The sequence below is a fragment of the Salvelinus namaycush genome, chromosome 8 (assembly GCF_016432855.1).
Source record: "Salvelinus namaycush isolate Seneca chromosome 8, SaNama_1.0, whole genome shotgun sequence".
NCBI lineage: Eukaryota > Metazoa > Chordata > Actinopteri > Salmoniformes > Salmonidae > Salvelinus > Salvelinus namaycush.
The window spans coordinates 29104562-29123471 of NC_052314.1; the positions used below are offsets into that span (position 1 = coordinate 29104562).

Here is an 18910-nt window from a genome sequence, read left to right on the forward strand (position 1 = left end):
AAGAAAACACTTCAATTTGCTCAACTTGCCATTGGCTCAACCATTGGCTCAATGTACCCCATGACTATTGGCTCAACTTACCCCAAGGCAAATATTTTGTCTATATTAGCCCACACAGCTACAAGGATGCACTTTCATGCTAGGTTTAGGACCTCATATTTAAGCTTATAAAGACCCCCAACTGATGTATAGAACAATCTTAAAATTATCTACTTTGGTTTAGATACAAGCATCATGATACCTCTAACACAGTAAATTCATTTGACTTGGTGAAAATCAGTTTTTTGGACCAAACTTGCTTACCACTTTTTCCATGTGGTTTCTTCCTTCACAAACTCCATAAAATGATGAACTCTTTTTAAATATATGGTCAACATTTTTACATTTTCATTTTAGTAATTTAGCACACACTCTTATCCAGTGTGACTCACAGTTTGTGCATTCATAGCTACTGTAGGTGGGACAACCACATATCACAGTCACAGTAAGTAAATGTGTTCAATAAAGTAGCTATAAGCAAAGTCAGAGCTAGTAAGGGGGGGAAAAAGTCAAGTGCGAGTGTTAGTTCACAAAATTGTTATTTATGGGAGGATTTTATGGTTTCCTAGAAACAAGGATGGCTCAACTTACCCCTTTGGCTCAACTTACCCCACTCTCCCTTATGTATCTGTGTAATATTGATCCCTTATGTCATCACACAAACAAATAATTACTTATTATGAAACACTTGGTGTGCAAAAAATCCTTGTGTAGCCCTTCTCTTGGGTACTATGTTGAGAGATGTTCTTTCGTAAACGATAAACTTGTGATCACAAAAAGAGTAAAAAATACATGGATATTGCATAATAAAACAGAGTGACAATAGATAGTCAGATGTTTTCTCTTTTATGACAGTTAAAATACATGGTTCTCTCCTGGATACTCTTCAATCAGTCCTCTCTTGGTCACAACTCCCATTCAGTCCAGTGGGGTAGTCAACTTAATCAACACAAATACAGTACTACTAAATACTGGTAGATATTTACATAGAAAAATAACTACATCTTCAGGAATTTTATGTACTGATGTCTTTTATGTGGTTGACTACTAATAATACATGTGTCAGATATTAACTTAGCACTCCATAAGTCATAAGTCCATAAGTGTTTTCACTGAAGGCACATCTTGAGCAATAGCAGTAGATTGGCCAATCTATGCAACCAGATACACTTATCAATGCCACATCAGAAACATATTGTTTTGTGTTAGTATTGGGAAATTCCACAGTAAGAGAATACAAAGATGCAACTCTATGCATTAGGACGATGTTTAACAATTTCCACTGAAAATATTACAAAAACACTGAAATGTTTCAAAAACAAATTTGCTTGAGGAACAGTGCAGATGCAAAGTTTAGTAAAAGAAGGATGGCACAAACAGGACAAACCATCATTGTTACCAAACTTTGCATCTGCACTGTTCTTCAAGTAAACGCGTCAGTGGAAATTGTTTAAAGTAGTCCTTGAACATAGAGTTGTATGGTTGAACTTTGCAGTCATTGTTTTTGTTTGACATACATTTTAAAGTGAAAAATCTGAGTCTTAGCATCATTCTGTTAACGTGGAATTGCCTTATCGTTACTAAACTCTATTAGTGTACCATGTCAAGTGATTGCAAAGTATGTGATCTAACATTTTAACACTTTAGCTTCAAGTGACATTTTTTATTGGACAATCAATTAATTATAATGACCATATTGTCAACTCCTGACCTGCAGTGTTCCAGCAAGTTGAATTGTGTGTATGGGGCAACAATAAGGACTTGTATAGGTACTGAGTTTCTGTGTAATAATACTTCAATGTTATGGCCATGACAGCTGCACCCTTAAAATATATAAAAACATGCAAGTGCATAATAGAAACACAATGTAAGGTATTTATATAATTGCTACACTAGACTGAGATAGCCTACTACAATAACCTTTTCATACTGATACACCTCCACTCTTTAAAACCATCTGCTTTTCAGACCATGAAAGGTGTAAAGACTAGTTATTATAGTGAATGGTGAGTGATAAACAGAAATGCTGAAAGCTGTATAGAAATACTTGATAAGATTAGTCAATCAATAATGGAGTGCATATATTTCTATTTTGTTATGGTAGAAAAGTCACAAAACTGTATGATGTTGATGTATTGGGTATGTGTCCTTTGCTCATCTCCTATGCTTCATTGCTATCTTTAGGTGAAATGACTGACTTTCAAATAGTTCACCCCCCCAAAAAAATATTTGGAGAAAATACTGAGTTCTATTCTTTTATGAGATCCACTCTTACTCGGTATTCCCATCTTATCAACGTACAATACAGTGGTCCGTAAACCACTGAACAAACTGCCTACCACTTGTCCCAAGGATTGCATGAGAGCATGGTTGGGGAGAAATTCTCACAGCTTCTCAAGGCACCTGGTTTCTACTGTATGTCTTTTCTTCTTAGACTGTTTACTACTTGGCTGTGGGAACGCTAGAGTGTCCGGTTCCAAGAAGTCCCTCACCCTTTCTCCCCCATTTAGAACACTTGATGGGTACTGGATGTGTCACTAAGAGTCTCAAGGCAGAGGTCATATTCTCCTCCCCAGAAACTCTGAAAGCCAATGGTATTTTATTCCTGGGAAAGTTGTTGTACAAATATGGTCTGTCTATCTGTCTGTCTGTCTAGGATCTATTTATTTAGACTATATATTTAGACTTTTTATTTAGTCTATGGGACAAAATCATTGCAGACTATTTTGTCTGCAATAATTATGACCTTTGGTTTATCTTTCTAAGAAATGGTGATGTTCAAATGTATTTGTTTAAATCACTGTATAATTGATTGGTGGTTTGTTTGTCTCTCAGTTGGAGTAAGCATTTAACAAATAATGTCATGTTGTCATATTGTATTTCCACACTCTTTACTTTTTTAATTGACTTGTACAATTTTGATTGGCTACAGGTATATAAGACAAATATAGTAGTAATTAGTCATTTGAAATATGGAGTCAAGGTGGTTTAGAATGAGATCTATCTTTATGTTTGTCATTAGTTATCAAACCTGCAGTCTTGCTTGAGTCAGTTCCATCAAATCATTTTAAAGGCCTAATTCCACTTCAAATGATAACCAATTGGTTTGGAATTTACCCTTACTCTGCAATCATCTTCTTATTTAACCAGCTCCTGGTACTTCTCTGATCTCAGGAAGCGGCCGAAGGAGTCCTTCTCCATCAGAGCATAAATTCTCTTCTGGGCCAGGTCAAAGGTTGTGGAGGAAAGGTCAACCAGGTTCCTCAGGGTCACATCCTTGGTGTAATGATCAATGTTCACCTTAAGGGAGGAAAAGTGAGAAGGATGGGAGGGAGGAGAGAGTCAGAGAGAGAGAGACAGAGAGAGACGGAGACAGGAAGGATAAGGTAAGTCTGGGCTTGGACAACAAATACAAAAATACAATAGTACACATTTGCATGACACATTTTCTGTCACCTCTCTGGGTCCCTCGGTCTGGATGAAGTCCTCATAGATCTTTCTGGCTTTCACAGTCATCTTCATGGGAGACTTGATCTTTTTGAAGTTCTCGCAGGCCACCCAGAACTCAATGTTCTCCTCACTGAACTCAGAGCGCAGGAAGCCACGGAACATGGCCAGGCCATCTGGGAGACAGAAAGATAGAGGAGATGGGAATATTAAATGATCAGAGAGAGAGAGAGTGGGGGGAGAGGGAAACAGAGCAGAGAGCAAAGAACAAAGAAGAAGCAAAGAGAGAGAAAGTAGAGACAGAGTGAAATAGAGAGACAGTGAGTTGTTCCCATATTTTAACACAGAGGGCATTTGGCCAATCCTCCAAGATCTCCCCTGAGTCCTGAATTCCAGAGACATGCTGCCACTGTGCCTCTGTTATGATAGGATTATGATAAGCTCCGATGGCTGAGTGTTTACACTATCAGAGTTGGGGGTTGGATTCTTACATGGCCCGCTAATCCTCAATATGTGTTGCTGAAGTGAAAACATAATGGGCCTGACTGTATATACAGTACACTGATCAAAAATATAAGACAACATGTAAAGTGTTGGTCTCATGTTTCATAAGCTAAAATAAAAGATCCCAGAAATGTTCCATAAGCACAGAAAGCTTATTTCTCTCAAATGTTGTTTACAAATGTGTTAAATCCCTGTTAGTGAGCATTTCTCCTTTGCCCTTTCTCCTGACAGGTGTGGCATATCAAGAAGTTGATTAAACCACATGATCATGCATAGGTGTACCTTGTGCTGGGGACAATAAAAGAACACTAAGATTTGCAGTTTTGTCACACAACACAATGCCACAGATGTCTCAAGTTTTGAAGGAGCGTGCAATTGGCATGCTGACTGCAGGAATGTCCACCAGAGCTGTTGCCAGATAATTTAATGTTAATTTCTCTACCATAAGCCACCTCCAACATCGTTTTAGAGAATTTGGCAGTACGTCCAACCGGCCTCACAGACCACGTGTAACCACGCCAGCCCAGGACCTCCACATCCGGCTTCTTCACCTGCGGGATTGTCTGAGACCAGCCACCCGGACAGCTGATGAAACTGAGGAGTACTTATGTCTGTTATAAAGCCATTTTTGTAGGGAAAAACGGGCCCACCTATGGCTGGGATGTGAAATGCCCAGTCATGTGAAATTCATAAATTAGGGCCTAATACATTTTTTTTCAATTAACTGATTTCCTTATATGAACTGTGACTCAGTACATTTGTTGAAATTGTTGCATGTTGCTTTTATATTTTTGTTTAGTATAAATAAATAACCAGAACCCTGATCCAACAACTTCCCTTGACTCAGAAAAAAGAAAAACCACTCTTTGCTTTCATCTATCCAGGGACTCTACTATAGTGAACATTACTGCAGAAACACAAAGCTCATGGATGCGTGTCCTATTGTCTACCTCTGATGTTATATCTCTGGCTTTTTCCCCCCATCTAAATGGCCACTTTGAGACAATGTGTTACACAGAGAGGCAATAAAACGCAGCAATCTGAAATCAAATGACACAAAACCCTATGGATGATCAAATTTCTTCTGGAGAAGAACATTGAATTGAACTGTAGTGAACTATTTGATTTTTCTTGGATTGAAACTTCACTTGTGGCATTTAGTAGGCTATTGAATCACACTGCTACACACCAACATAATAGCATTACAGAACATAATCTTCACCAATTCACCACATAATCTTCACCACTTTCCCCATGCTACCTGTTTGTTCAGGTTTCCTAACACACTTTATTTCTGTTAAATCAATGTTCCATATTACACTATATATAAACAATTATGTGGACACCCCTTCAAATGAGTGGATTTGGCTATTTCAGCCACATTCGTTGCTGACAGTTTTATAAAATCGAGCACACAGCCATGCAATCTCCATAGGAACATTGGCAGTAGAATGGCCTTTCTGAAGAGGTCAATGACTTTTAATGTGGCACCCTCATAGGATGCCACCTTTCCAACAAGTAAGTTTGTCAAATTTCTGCTCTGCTAGAGTTGCCCCGGTCAACTGTAAGTGCTGTTTTTTGAAGTGGAAATGTCTATGAGCAACAACGGCTCAGCCGCGAAGTGGTAGCCCACACAAACTCACAGAACGGGATTGCCGAGAGCTGAAGCGCATAGAGTGTAAAAATCATCTGTCCTCGGTTGCAACACTCACTACCGAGTTCCAAACTGCCTCTGGAAGCAATGTCAGCACAATAACTGTTCATTGGGAGGCCAAGCAGCCTCACACAAGCCTAAGATCACCATGTGCAATGCCAAAGCAAACTGCCATTGGACTCTGGAGCAGTGAAAATGTGTTCTCTGGAGTGATGAATCACGCTTCACCATCTGGCAGTCTGAAGGATGAATCTGGGTTTGGCGGATGCCAGGTGAACGCTAACTACTTGAATACATAGTGCAAACTGTAAAGTTTGGTGGATGAGGAATAATGGTCTGGGGCTGTTTTTCATGGTTCATGGCTAGGCCCCTTAGTTCCAGTGAAGGGAATCTTAACGCTACAGCATACAATGACATTCTAGACGATTCTGTGCTTTCAACTTTGTAGCAACATTTTGGGGAAGGCCCTTTCCTGTTTCAGCATGACAATGCCCCTGTGCACAAAGCGAGGTCTATACAGAAATGTTTTGTTGAGATCGGTGTTTAAGAACTTGACTGGCCAGCGCAGAGCTCTGACCTTAACCCCATCAAACACCTTTGGGATGAATTGGAACACCGACAGAAAGCCAGGCCTAATCGCCCAACCTCAGTGCCCGACCTCACTAATGCTCTTGTGGCTGAATGGAATCAAGTCCTCGCAGCAATAATCCAACATCTAGTGGAAAGCCTTCCCAGAAGAAAGGACATTGTTATAGCAGCAAAGGGGGCACCAACTCCCAATTAATTCCCATGATTTTGGAATGTGATGTTCAACGAGCAGGTGTCCACATATTTTTGGTCATGTAGTGTATCTGTATTCAATAGACGGTTCTGATTGAAAAGTGTTTTTTTTTGCAGCGTGGAGCAGTTCCCAGGAAATAATTTTATGCAATTGTTAGATGCTACCACACCCACCTCCAAATCAAAACCAAACATACTGTAGATGTCAATGTTTGCTCGCACACGCTCCGTTTTACTTCCTGTCCGGCAGCATGGTGCCTGTATTGCGACGCTGATTAGCTAGGACAAACAGGTGTGAAACACAGACAAGTGTGCGCAGAAAATGAGAACACAACATGAAATTCATGTTTGGTTTTGATTTAGAGGAGGGTGGTAGCATCTAACATTTGGATTTAATATGAAACAGAAAATGTGTTTTCACATGTGAAGTGAAAACATGTTAATCTTCTCACATGTGAAAAGGTGGTGTTAACATGTGAACTCAACATTTTATAAATGTGAGAATATGGTTTCCCATTTGAAATTGCATTTTTCGAATGTGAAACTGCAAATTTGACATGTTTTTTTCGTAAGGGTAGGTGTAACGATGACGCTGGGAGTCAGGTGGTGAGTATTAATAATAAAGAACATAGCACAATACAAAACAAGCACGGTGTCTGGACATGAACACAGAACCAATACTACCTGAAGAGTGATGTTAGGGAGTGCTAGATAAAGAGGGAGTAATCAGGGTAGTGATGGTGTGCCTCAGGATGGGGGGCAGGTGTGCGTAATGAGGGTTGCCAGGTGTGCGTAATGATGGGTTGCCAGGCCCGGTGGTTAGTAAACCGGAGATGCAGTAGGCTACTACCATACACTAAGATCACAGCATGTGGTACCAATACAACCCACTAGCCTAAATCATGTACTTATGTACGTAAGTATTTATGTATGTACAGTACATATCTGATCACAGATAACTATATGATTTACACATGTATGTTGTAAGTGAGGAGAGATTCCTGGCATAATGCCATCTTATCATTTTTGGGAAAGTGATTGCATACATTTAAGCATCATTAATGGCAGCATGTTGCTTTGTCTGTTGTGTCGGCATCAGGAATCTTCTGGGTGCAGAGCAGTTTACACATATCACCACCAGCACAACATTACTCAAACCAGTTCTTAGTAAATCATGCTTCCCAGTATATGTGTGTGTGTGTGTGTGTGTGTGTGTGTGTGTGTGTGTGTGTGTGTGTGTGTGTGTGTGTGTGTGTGTGTGTGTGTGTGCGTGCGTGCGTGTGTGTGTGTGTGTGTGTGTGTGTGTGTGTGTGTGTGTGTGTGTGTGTGTGTGTGTGTGTGACTGAGCTCATCATCTCTCCAGCCAGCTCTGAGTATATGAGGCTTCTGACGCAAACATAAACAAACTGGCTTAAGCACTGTGTCTGGTCATTCACACGACCTGGACGATAATGACACACACACACACACACACACACACACACACACACACACACACACACACACACACACACACACACACACACACACACACACACACACACACACACACACACACACACACACACACACACACACACACACACACACACACACACACACACACACACACACACACACCACAGCCTTGAGGAATGCAACACTAGAAGATTGAGACCAGACCCTTAAAAGCATTCAGTATTTTCCAGCTGTTTCAATTTAGACCCAGGTGTCATCTTTTACATAATATAGACTTTATGTTCACAGATGGATTATAAAATGTTAGTTCTTCCAGGAGATCTCTCTGCATAATGAATACCATCAGAGTTAGTGTTAATTCTAAGTCTGCTCAGTATTTGGCGTCACTCATAAAGTATCACATGATTGGGTTAAGAAACATACGGTTTTCTAGAAGACCTCATGGCTTTTCACAAGGACTTATTTGGTGTGTGTGTGTGTATTTCTGAGCGTACTTACAGCTGTTGGTCAGCACATGGTCGAGGGACTCACGCCACTGAGCAGCCTCTTCAGGAATGGGCCTGTTCAACACACAAACACAATATTACAGTTAAACAACACGCACCTTACCCTTGATTAAACAGTTTGTCACCCACAGCCTATTAATACAGCACCCTGTAAGGTCATTGAGGTTTAGAGGTCCTCGATTGTTCTCCCCCTAATACACACACACACACACACACACACACACACACACACACACACACACACACACACACACACACACACACACACACACACACACACACACACACACACACACACACACACACACACACACACACACACACACACACACACACACACACACACACACACACACACACGTGCGAGAGAGAGCCCTGCAGCATCTAACCTTAATTGATGGCTGTACTACTGAGCTAGTGGGGGAAATAGCCATTATGTAAGAGGTTCCACAAGTAAGTGGATGATCTCTCTCGTACTCATATTTTATCCAGAGTGAATTACAGGTGCAATTAGGGTTAAGTGCCTTGCTCAAGGGAACATCAAAATATTTTTCACCTTGTCAGCTCAGGGATTCAAACCAGCTACGTTTCAGTTACTGGTATATGGCCGAATACAGTGTAGTTATTCCCTCCGAAAGGCAATCAAACAAGCGAAACATCAGTATAGGGATAAAGTGGAGTCGCAATTCAACGGCTCACACACAAGACGTATGAGGCAGGGACTCCTGACAATCACATACTACAAAATAAAACCAGCCACGTTACAGACACCGACGTCTAAACACCTTCTTTGCCTGCTTTGAGGATAATACAGTGCTACCAACGTGGCCCGCTACCAAGGACTGTGCGCTCTCCTTCTCCGTGGCTGACGTGAGTAAGACATTTAAACGTGTTAACCCATGCCGCGTCCTCAGAGCATGCGCAGACCAGCTGGCTGGTGTGTTTACGGACATATTCAATCTCTCCCTATCCCAGTCTGCTGTCCCCACATGCTTCAGGATGGCCACCATTGTTCTTGTACCCAAAAAGGCAAAGGTAACTGAACTAAATGACTATCGCCCCGTAGCACTCACTTCTGTCATCATGAAGTGCTTCGAGAGACTAGTCAAGGATCATATCACCTCCACCTTACCTGTCACCCTAGACCCAATGCAATTTGCATACCGCCCCAATAAGTCCACACACGATACAATCGCCATCACACTGCACATTGCCCTATCCCATCTGGACAAGAGGAATACCTATGGAAGAAAGCTGTTCATTGACTACAGCTCAGCAGTCAAAACCATAGTACCCTCCTAGCTCATCTTAAGCTTGAGGCCCTGGGTCTCAACCTAACCCTGTGCAATTGGGTCCTGGACTTCCTGACGGGCCGCCCCAGGTGGTGAAGGTAGGAAACAACATCTCCACTTCGCTGATCCTCAACACTGGGGCCCCACAACATCTCAAGGCCATCAGACTGTTAAACAGCCTTCACTAACACAGAGAGGCTGCTGCTTACATACAGACTTGAAATCATTGGCCACTCTAACAAATGGATCACTAGTCACTTTAATAATGCCACATTAATAATGATGTTTACATACAGTGCCTTGAAAAAGTATTCATCCCCTTTGCATTTTCCTATTTTGTTGCATTACAACCTGTAATTTAAATTGATTTTTATTTGGATTTCATGTGATGGACACAAAAATAGTCCAAATTGTCCAAAATAGTCCAAATTGGTGAAATGAAACAAATAACTTGTTTCAAAAAATATATTAAAATGAAAAACAGAAATGTGGTGCGTGCATATGTATTCACCCACAATTACCTTCAGAAGTCACATTTACAAATGTCAATTGACACTGTTTGAAGCAGAGCAGTTTCTATATGTTTCCTTCCTTTGAGGAGCACAGGGATGTAACTGATGCACTCTGTAGCTATGCTGTTCTAAGGTGTTTGCGGGAGTGTGTGTGCGAGAGAGAGAGTATGTGTTTGTGTTCATGTTTGTGTGTGTGAGGGCTGTCTGAGGGAAGGAGAAAGCTACAGTACTCACTTCTGAAGCTTCTCTGGCTTCTTCTCTGGTTTCTCGGGGTAGGGGATAATCAGGTCAATGCCATTCTCAGGCTTCTGGAGGAGAACCCCCAACTTAGACTTGATCTCTTTAGCCCTGAGAAAGGAAACACATGAGGAAATGAGGGCTGTAATTTTTTTAAATGACACACATTCAGGAGAACAGTATAATGACCATAGTAATGGCTTTGGCTAATGCAGATTGTAGTCAGGAAAACCAAGTGAGCACAGATAGCTATAACCAATCAGTGAAGTTCAATACAATACAAGCTGAAAATCAATTAGCAACAGAGCAGAAGACCTACAGTACACTGTAAGACTTTTCTGTAATTTCAACAGTAAAACACTGTAAGATGCACAGTATACCACTGCATTATGGGTAAAATGCTGAAAAATACGGTTATTAACTGTAATTAAATTACTCTAACATACTGTATTTTTTTTTTTTTTACAGTAATAGCTTATGCCTACTGTAGATTCAAATGATCCGTTTCAGGTGCCATCTTCATGCTGTTGGGTGAGACTTGAAGCTCCGGCTATTTTAATAAATATAATCTTGAAGCGGCTGTGAAGTGGAAGATTATTTTCAGCAGCTGCTGGGTAGGTACCTTGCCTTGTTTATAAGCATATTTATTGCTAGCCAACGTTGAATTACTGTATGTTTCCTTAGTTAGCCTAGCTAGAAAGCTGGCTAACGTTTGCTAGCTACCTACCTCAAGTTGACAAAAGCCATTTTGGTCTGCTCTAAATTCCTGTAGATATCTAGCTGTGTGACCTAGAAAAACATCACTGTCACTCTGAGTGCAATAGAGAATACTGAGCACAGATTCGTGACCGTTTCCACCATTAATACAGAGAAAATTGGTTGTTTCTAGCAGTTCAAAAGATGACCCATATTTTGGGGGATTGACGGGCTGCATTTTACACATAATCCGTGTTATGGGCCATACTCGTGATCCGCTAAAGCTGATGCAAATGACCTGTGCACCGTATTGTATCGAGGTGCCTGCCGACCTGTGCAGTGCCACTGGTCAGCTGTGGCCTAACACAGTGTTGGCGATGGAATCTAGTAACGTGGCGGATTTTCCCCTGCCAGGATTATACAGTATTTCAAGTAGGATAGCATCCTACACAAGAAATAACTAATATTGGTAGCCATCTAGATGTCACCGTGATATATTCTACTCAATGGGGAGAGCATGAATGGCAAAAACACTGGGAAAGAGTGTCTTCCTTAGGTGTTACAACCCTGTGTGATTCGGTTCACTTGGCTCTCATCTGCGTGACATAAATCATCGTTTTTTAGGCCAGGATTGTCCATTTTGCCTCTCCTGCTAACCATTTGATTAATTTAAAAAACATTGTTCCATAATGTTACAGTATTTTATAGGCTAGGTCTACCATATTTATTTCTCAACTTTCCTAATATTAAGCACATTTTTTTTCTTTAAAACAGGAGTATAACCTATCTGGCTTGCATGAAAATGAAACACAGGAATAGCTCCGTTCGCTACAATATTGGCCTATCACTTCTGAATGATATATTATCACTTGTGAATGATGCCCAGCTTAAGGCAAGAAACAGTGAATGCCTTTTTTTTGTTGTTGACTTTTTCAAATCATAGTCGCACACCTCATGTAGCCTAGCCCATAGGCCTATATAGTGCCAGTCAAAAGTTTGGACACACCTACTCATTCAAGGGTTTTTCTTATTTTTTTTTTACTATTTTCCACATTGTAGAATAATAGTGAAGACATCAAAACAATGAAATAACATATCATATAATATCATATAGTAATCATATAGCAACCAAATCTAAATATATTTTAGATTTTAGATTCTTGTAACGTTCGTCTTCCTCCTCGTCTGAGGAGGAGCAAGGATTGGACCAATATGCAGCGTGGGTTGAATACATAATGAATTTATTTAATCAAGACAAACACAAAGAACACTTGATAAAACTACAAAATAACAAACGACGTGAACAGACCTGAACTTGAGAACAAAACGCACGAACAGGAACGAACACACACACGAACGAATACGAAACAGTCCCGTGTGGTACAAACACTGACACAGGAACAATCACCCACAAACAAACAGTGAGAAACAGACTACCTTAATATGGTTCTCAATCAGAGGAAACGTAAAACACCTGTCCCTGATTGAGAACCATATCAGGCTAATGCAATGAACCCAAACATAGAAACACATAACATAGAATGCCCACCCAGCTCACGTCCTGACCAACTAAACAAAGACAAAACAAAGGAAATAAGGTCAGGAACGTGACAATTCTTCAAAGAAGATAGCCCTATTTGGTAAAATACCAAGTCCATATTATGGCAACAACAGCTCAAATAAGCAAAGATAAACGACAGTCCGTCATTACTTCAAGACATAAAGGTCAGTAAATCCGGAAAATGTCAAGAACTTTTACAGTTTCTTCAAGTGCAGTCACAAAAAACATCAAGTGCTATGATGAAACTGGCTCTCATGAGGACCGCCACAGGTAAGAAAGACCCAGATTTACCTCTACTGCAGAGGGTAAGTTCATTAGAGTAAACTGCACCTCATATTGCAGCACAAATAAATGCTTCACAGAGTTCAAGTAACAGACACATCTCATCTTGTTTGCTCATCTTGTTTGCGCATCTTGTTTGCGGTATCATTTGTTTTGACAATGACCCAAAACAGACCTCCAGGCTGTGTAAGGGCTATTTGACCAAGATGCATCAGATGACCAGGCCTCAACAATCACCCGACCTCAAGCCAATTGAGATGGTTTGGGATGAGTTGGATCGCAGAGTGAAGGAAAAGCAGCCAACAAGTGCTCAGCATATGTGGGAACTCCTTCAAGACTGTTGGAACAGCATTCCTCATGAAGCTGGTTGAGAGAATGCCAAGAGTGTGAAAAGCTGTCATCAAGGCAAAGTGTGGCTACTTTGAAGAATCTCAAATATAAAATATATTTTGATTTGTTTAACACTTTTTTGGTTACTACTTGATTCCATATGTGTTATTTCATGTTTTCACTATTATTCTACAATGTAGAAAATCATAAAATAAAGAAAAACCCTTGAATGAGTAGCTGTGTCCAAACTTTTGACTGGTACTGTATGTTTTGATAAGGTTTATATCACAACTAAAGTGGCCAAATAACTTAAAATAACTTAAAATTAAACAGATTAATCCACTTTACAAAGGGTGTAGAGCCTAACTGGCATAAATATGCAGCATGTGAGTTTCAAGTTTGGGGAAGATAATATTAACCATAAAAATGCACCTTTATAATAAAAGCATTACATGCATAATCGCAAATGCGGTCACTTTTGAGAATGGTGTTTTCCTGCTAATGGAACATTTTCCTTATAACCTACTGCTGTGTGCGCATTTTTGTGCTTATAATGTGAAGAAATAGTCTAATAGTTTATCAACATATGAAGCTAAACATTCTGATTAGTTGCATCAGCTTTTGTACTATGGGGGATAGTAGATTGACATAGACTAGTGCTTTTGCTGTTCGTTGGGCTTGTTGGCTGACAAAAAGTAAATGTGGACAGTTCTTCCAATATCTTCAATATGCGCCTCGGAATTGGATACGGATGCATGCAGTTGTGTCCCCGATGAGTCTGTCTTCACTTGTAGCCTGTGAGAAAGACCCGATCACGTGACGGAGAGCCATGTGAGTGATCGGTGCTTCGGAGTGCCCAGCCGGGAGAAGGGAATTATAGATATTATATTCAGCCCAAGGCCACAACGGCCACTGAACACAAAAGGTATTTTTAGGTGGCATTATGGCCACACAAAGGGGATGCTGCCTGGAAATTCTCAGCATTATCAAGTGCTTGTCAAATTGTGAATGAGAGAATGATGAATCGTGTACAGCCTGTGCAGTAAAAAACAAGCAGAGCTCATGCCTTTCATGCGACTTTTTTCAAATCATCATTGGAGTCGGATCATGCAACCTTAGAATGCATTAAAAATCAAAACATGTAGCCCAACGTTTGTATCACGACTAAAGTTACATAAATAAAAACTTTCAATTAAGCATGTTGGATTACCTGTTTCTTTGTTAATCGCTCAACACAGAATAGCCACATGTGCTCACGCCCTCAAATAGTTTGGAGAAAATAACCTTTATATTTTATTCAGCTATGTTTAATTGTATTCTTCACACTATAAAATTCTAAGCAAATCGTGTCAGCTAAATGAACTAGTGTAGCCCATAGCCATAATGGCATAGCCAGATCAGGGCCTAACATAAGGACTCAGAGTATGCTATTCTGTTCTTCTGAAATATACTACATTTTCTTCATTTCATGTTTCTTTAGACCTGCCTAAAATAAATAATGGATTTATTATACTTTTTAAAATGTAGATGTTCCAAAGGTATGAATTAGTGGAAGCCAGGAGATGCTAAATGTGTTTGTTAATCAATGGTCAATTACAGTGAGACCGGAAGTTATTTGCTTGACAATCACCGGCTGACAAAATTTAATGACCGACACTGCCCTAGTTTAGACCCAGGATAACACAACCCCACCTCAGGTGAATCAGGCCCATTAGAGGTCATGTGATGTAGCCTTTGTTTTCAATGGCACAGTGTCAGTACACTATAATGTACACTATAATGACCCGTGTAATAATTTACATTTAAAAGGGATAAAACATATTTTTTTTCTAACTGATTTTTCATTTTCCTTTTAATCATCAATCAACTAAATATGTTAACCGTAATTTCTAATTATCAAAATACCTACTTTTAACCATCTCAAACTAAACTAAAAGTAAAAAAAGAGAAAGGAGGCTGGACACAATACTTTGTGGACACAATGACACACTAACAATTTGACTTGCTATTTCCAAAAACGCAATAATCAAAATTATTTAATACAAAGAGAACATTTTAGTGAGTAAATCAAAGAGACTTTGAATATAATAACCAAGTTTATCATTACTTAGAGCTCACCTCACTCATGTAAAAAAAACGGCAGAGACAACGAAACAAGACAAAGTCTGATCAATAACGAATAATATGGTGAACTGCAGGTAGTTGATTCCTCTTTATTACTTTCATCTATCCCTATAGTCAGCGATCAGTAGATGGGCTCAACTAAAACAACAGCCACACGTGCATACATACGTGCAGCTTCTTGTTAACAGGATAGACCTTGTTGTTCCTGACCGGGGATGACACTCAACTAAGCTAGGCCGCATGTTTCCATTGGTTTCTACAGAATATCCAATCTAACCAGGGCTGCAATTAAGAGGTTGACCAAGAGCCCATAAAGCAGATGAACATTTAAAAAATCTCCAAGTAATGACGTGCAATTTTAAGTAATGGTGTTAAATCCCTATGAAAATAAAATATATCTTAAATCCAGGATTTTTGATCAACTGGTAGCTGTTGTCTAATTGCTTTGATTGATGAACAGTTTTCAGGGAATGCATATTGGAAAAATAGCCAATGAGTTCTATTGCTTTATTTGCCAGTTATATATGAACTTCCTTTATCAAAAAATACTGCTCCAAGTAATAGTTTGATTTAAGAAATTAATATGCATAACTCAATATATAAATATTATAAATCATGTATGCATGATACTGGTATGTATTAATCCTCCCTTGTGCCAGAAACAGGGCAGTGCAGTTTATCATACTGATTTCTCTTTGCTTTTTTGGCCTAATCTGCATCTTAATAAGTTAATCACCAGAGGTTGACAAAGAGTTTGGCAAAATCTTCCTGTCTTGCAGGTGGAAGAAATTGCTGAGTCTGGACTGCAGTAGTGGAATACAGTCAGCAAGATGCTATCATTAAGCCATTAAGATCTTATCAGATCATGGAACAATACCTTTATCTCTGCAACTGGAAACTTTCAACTTTTTTGACAATTGAAAGATTTTAGAAGAGTATTTAATCAAGTTTCCATTTATCGTACATATTTTGCAAAAAGTAGAACAATTATTTAATGAAGAACTATATTCACAATTAACTTCATTACCATACAACATATGTCAATGACTTCAACTATACTAAAAAAGAGCTCAGCATAAAAAATTAACTATGAATAAAGAAATCTGATTTTAATTACAGACCAAACATTTTCCGACTAAGAAATCAACCTCAGAAACTTGTGATGTGATATCTCTGGGGTTATTTCAGGCAAGCTACAGTAGGAGAGATTACCCTTTCAGAGAGCAGAAGAGAGAGCATAATGCTTTTGGTATCTCACCTTTCCAGACATGTTTGGGGTAATGCAGCTAATCCTCTACACATTTTCTGTTTTTCTTTTGATGTGTTGTTGAGTGAGTCCACCACCGTAAGATTCCCTTTTTCTTTTTGACTTTGTCTTTCAGCACTCTTGAGGAGTTTATATACATAGAGCCTATTGGCTCAGGGCCAAGAGCATAAGCCAATGAAATGGAGGTCTGCGACTGCAGGAAGAGAAGTCAGGGTCAGCTGGATGAGAAGTGGTCTGGTAGAACTGGGATGGCTGGAATTAGAGGTTAGTCCCTAACCACAGATCTGGGATCAGATGCTTAAATTTACAATGGTAAAAAAGTTGCACTGAACTGAACCGAACCATTGATCAGGTGGTGAGAGAGAAATGTGTCAAGTAATTAAGCAGGCTTTTAACAGCCTATTAACACTCAAATCAAGATTACTTTCGATTATCTTTCTCAATTAGCAAAACATGGAAGTGAATTCAACTTTAGGTATAGACTGCAAGTAGGAGGTCCTAGGACTGGCATGAACTCCAGCGGAGCTGGAAAAACATGTTTCAGATAAACATTATCTATGTGAGCAATGCATGCTTGGCTTTTTCAACCATCACACAAAGCAAACATCATTAGCTATAAATAGGAAAGGTTCAGTCACAGATATCCTGTCTACAGCTGTTGAGGGGAAAAAAATGAAAGACCAAACCTTGTAATTTATATGGTAGTTGGAGCCATTCATTTTTATCCAAAAAGACCAACACTTATCTCCTTACAAGAGATATCTGGACCTCATGTTAAAAGTTGCTATTAAAGTAGTTGAAATGTTTTCAACATTGTGTTGATTAGCCAGTGTGACAAATGTGACTGACCATGCTGTAATCAACAATGGTGAACAATGATTGCATTTCCCCATTGACGAGTAATGGTATGCATAGACAGAGTGCACACCCACGCTCTCCAGCTTTCTTTGGCACTAGCAAGTCTCAGTAGACTGAGGTTTGGACTTGAACCCTGAACAATGGGATGTGAAGTTACCATTCCTATATAGCTGATAGCATTGGTTACTAATGTACAGAAACATGAAAAAGACTGGTTCACATACCCATGCCAACTCAAGCTGATTGTCATGTGAAAGTTCACCACACTGGTAAATAATGTAGCTACACCAACAACCCTAAATAAGGTCCACTCGTTAATGATGGTACAGAGTAATACTTGCTGTATATCAATCATTATAAAGCAAAATCATAACAATGATAACAGTGGGACTTCTCAAAAACGTGCTTGTCTGAGAGTTTGGAGGTATTTCCCATTTATCTTGGATAGATTGTGAAACAAGCCTGCATTTAATAAACGGTGTATATTCTCAGTGATGTAATCATTAATCTAAAAACACTGGTCTGATGAAGCTAATGCAATGTAACTTGTGACAACTTCTCACATAATTACAGTTGAAGTCTTTTGACAGCCTTAAAGAAAAGACAGAAAGATACAGTGACATGTTTTCAAATGTGTATGCAACCATGCAGATAAAGGCAATTCAACACGCATTAACAGTTTTAGAGGTTGCTCTAAAAGAGTCTACACCATCTATCGTGTAGTCTTATTATATACAGCTGAAGTCAGAAGTTTACATACACCTTAGCCAAATACATTTAAATTCAATTTTTCACAATTCCTGACATTTAATCCGAGAAAAGATTCCCTGTTTTAGGTCAGTTAGGATCACCACTTTATTTTAAGAATGTGAAATGTCAGAATAATAGTAGAGAGAATGATTTATTTCAGCTTTTATTTCTTTCATCACATTCCCAGTGGGTCAGAAGTTTACATACACTCAATTAGTATTTGGTAGCATTGCATTTAAATTGTTTAATTTGGGTCAAATGTTTCTGGTAGCCTTCCACAAGCTTCCCACAATAAATTGGGTGAATTTTGTCCCATTCCTCCTGACAGAGCTGGTGTAACTGAGTCAGGATTGTAGGCCTCCTTGCTCACAAATTTTCTATAGGATTGAGGTCAGGGCTTTGTGATGGCCACTCCAATACCTTGACTTTGTTGTCCTTAAGCCATTTTGCCACAAATTTAGAATTATGATTGGGGTCATTGTCCATTTGGAAGACCCATTTGCGACCAAGCTTTAACTTCCTGACTGATGTCTTGAGATGTTGCTTCAATATATCCACATCATTTTCAATCCTCATGATGCCATCTATTTTGTGAAGTGCACCAGTCCTTTGG

The 18910-nt window shown here is 39.5% G+C and overlaps 1 protein-coding gene across 1 annotated transcript; it reads right to left on the reverse strand.

Moving 5' to 3' along the window:
- Positions 1-866: 866 nt before the first annotated feature.
- On the reverse strand, positions 867-16803 carry LOC120052605 (regulator of G-protein signaling 5-like). Its single transcript, XM_038999615.1, has 5 exons — positions 16681-16803; positions 10427-10540; positions 8381-8442; positions 3496-3662; positions 867-3339 (listed from the first exon to the last, which is right to left on the reverse strand). Exons 1-5 carry the CDS (start codon positions 16722-16724, stop codon positions 3178-3180), a joined length of 549 nt encoding a protein of 182 aa, XP_038855543.1. The 5' UTR covers positions 16725-16803; the 3' UTR covers positions 867-3177.
- Positions 16804-18910: the final 2107 nt, after the last annotated feature.

Excerpts from the sequence above, each read along its gene's own strand:
- LOC120052605 (XM_038999615.1), bottom strand. The coding sequence starts at position 16,724 with ATGTGTAGAGGATTAGCTGCATTACCCCAAACATGTCTGGAAAG. Across the intron at positions 3,663-8,380 it reads CCATGTGCTGACCAACAGCT|ATGGCCTGGCCATGTTCCGT; the intron begins GTAAGTACGCTC and ends TCTGTCTCCCAG. Across the intron at positions 3,340-3,495 it reads AGACCGAGGGACCCAGAGAG|GTGAACATTGATCATTACAC; the intron begins GTGACAGAAAAT and ends TCCTCCCTTAAG.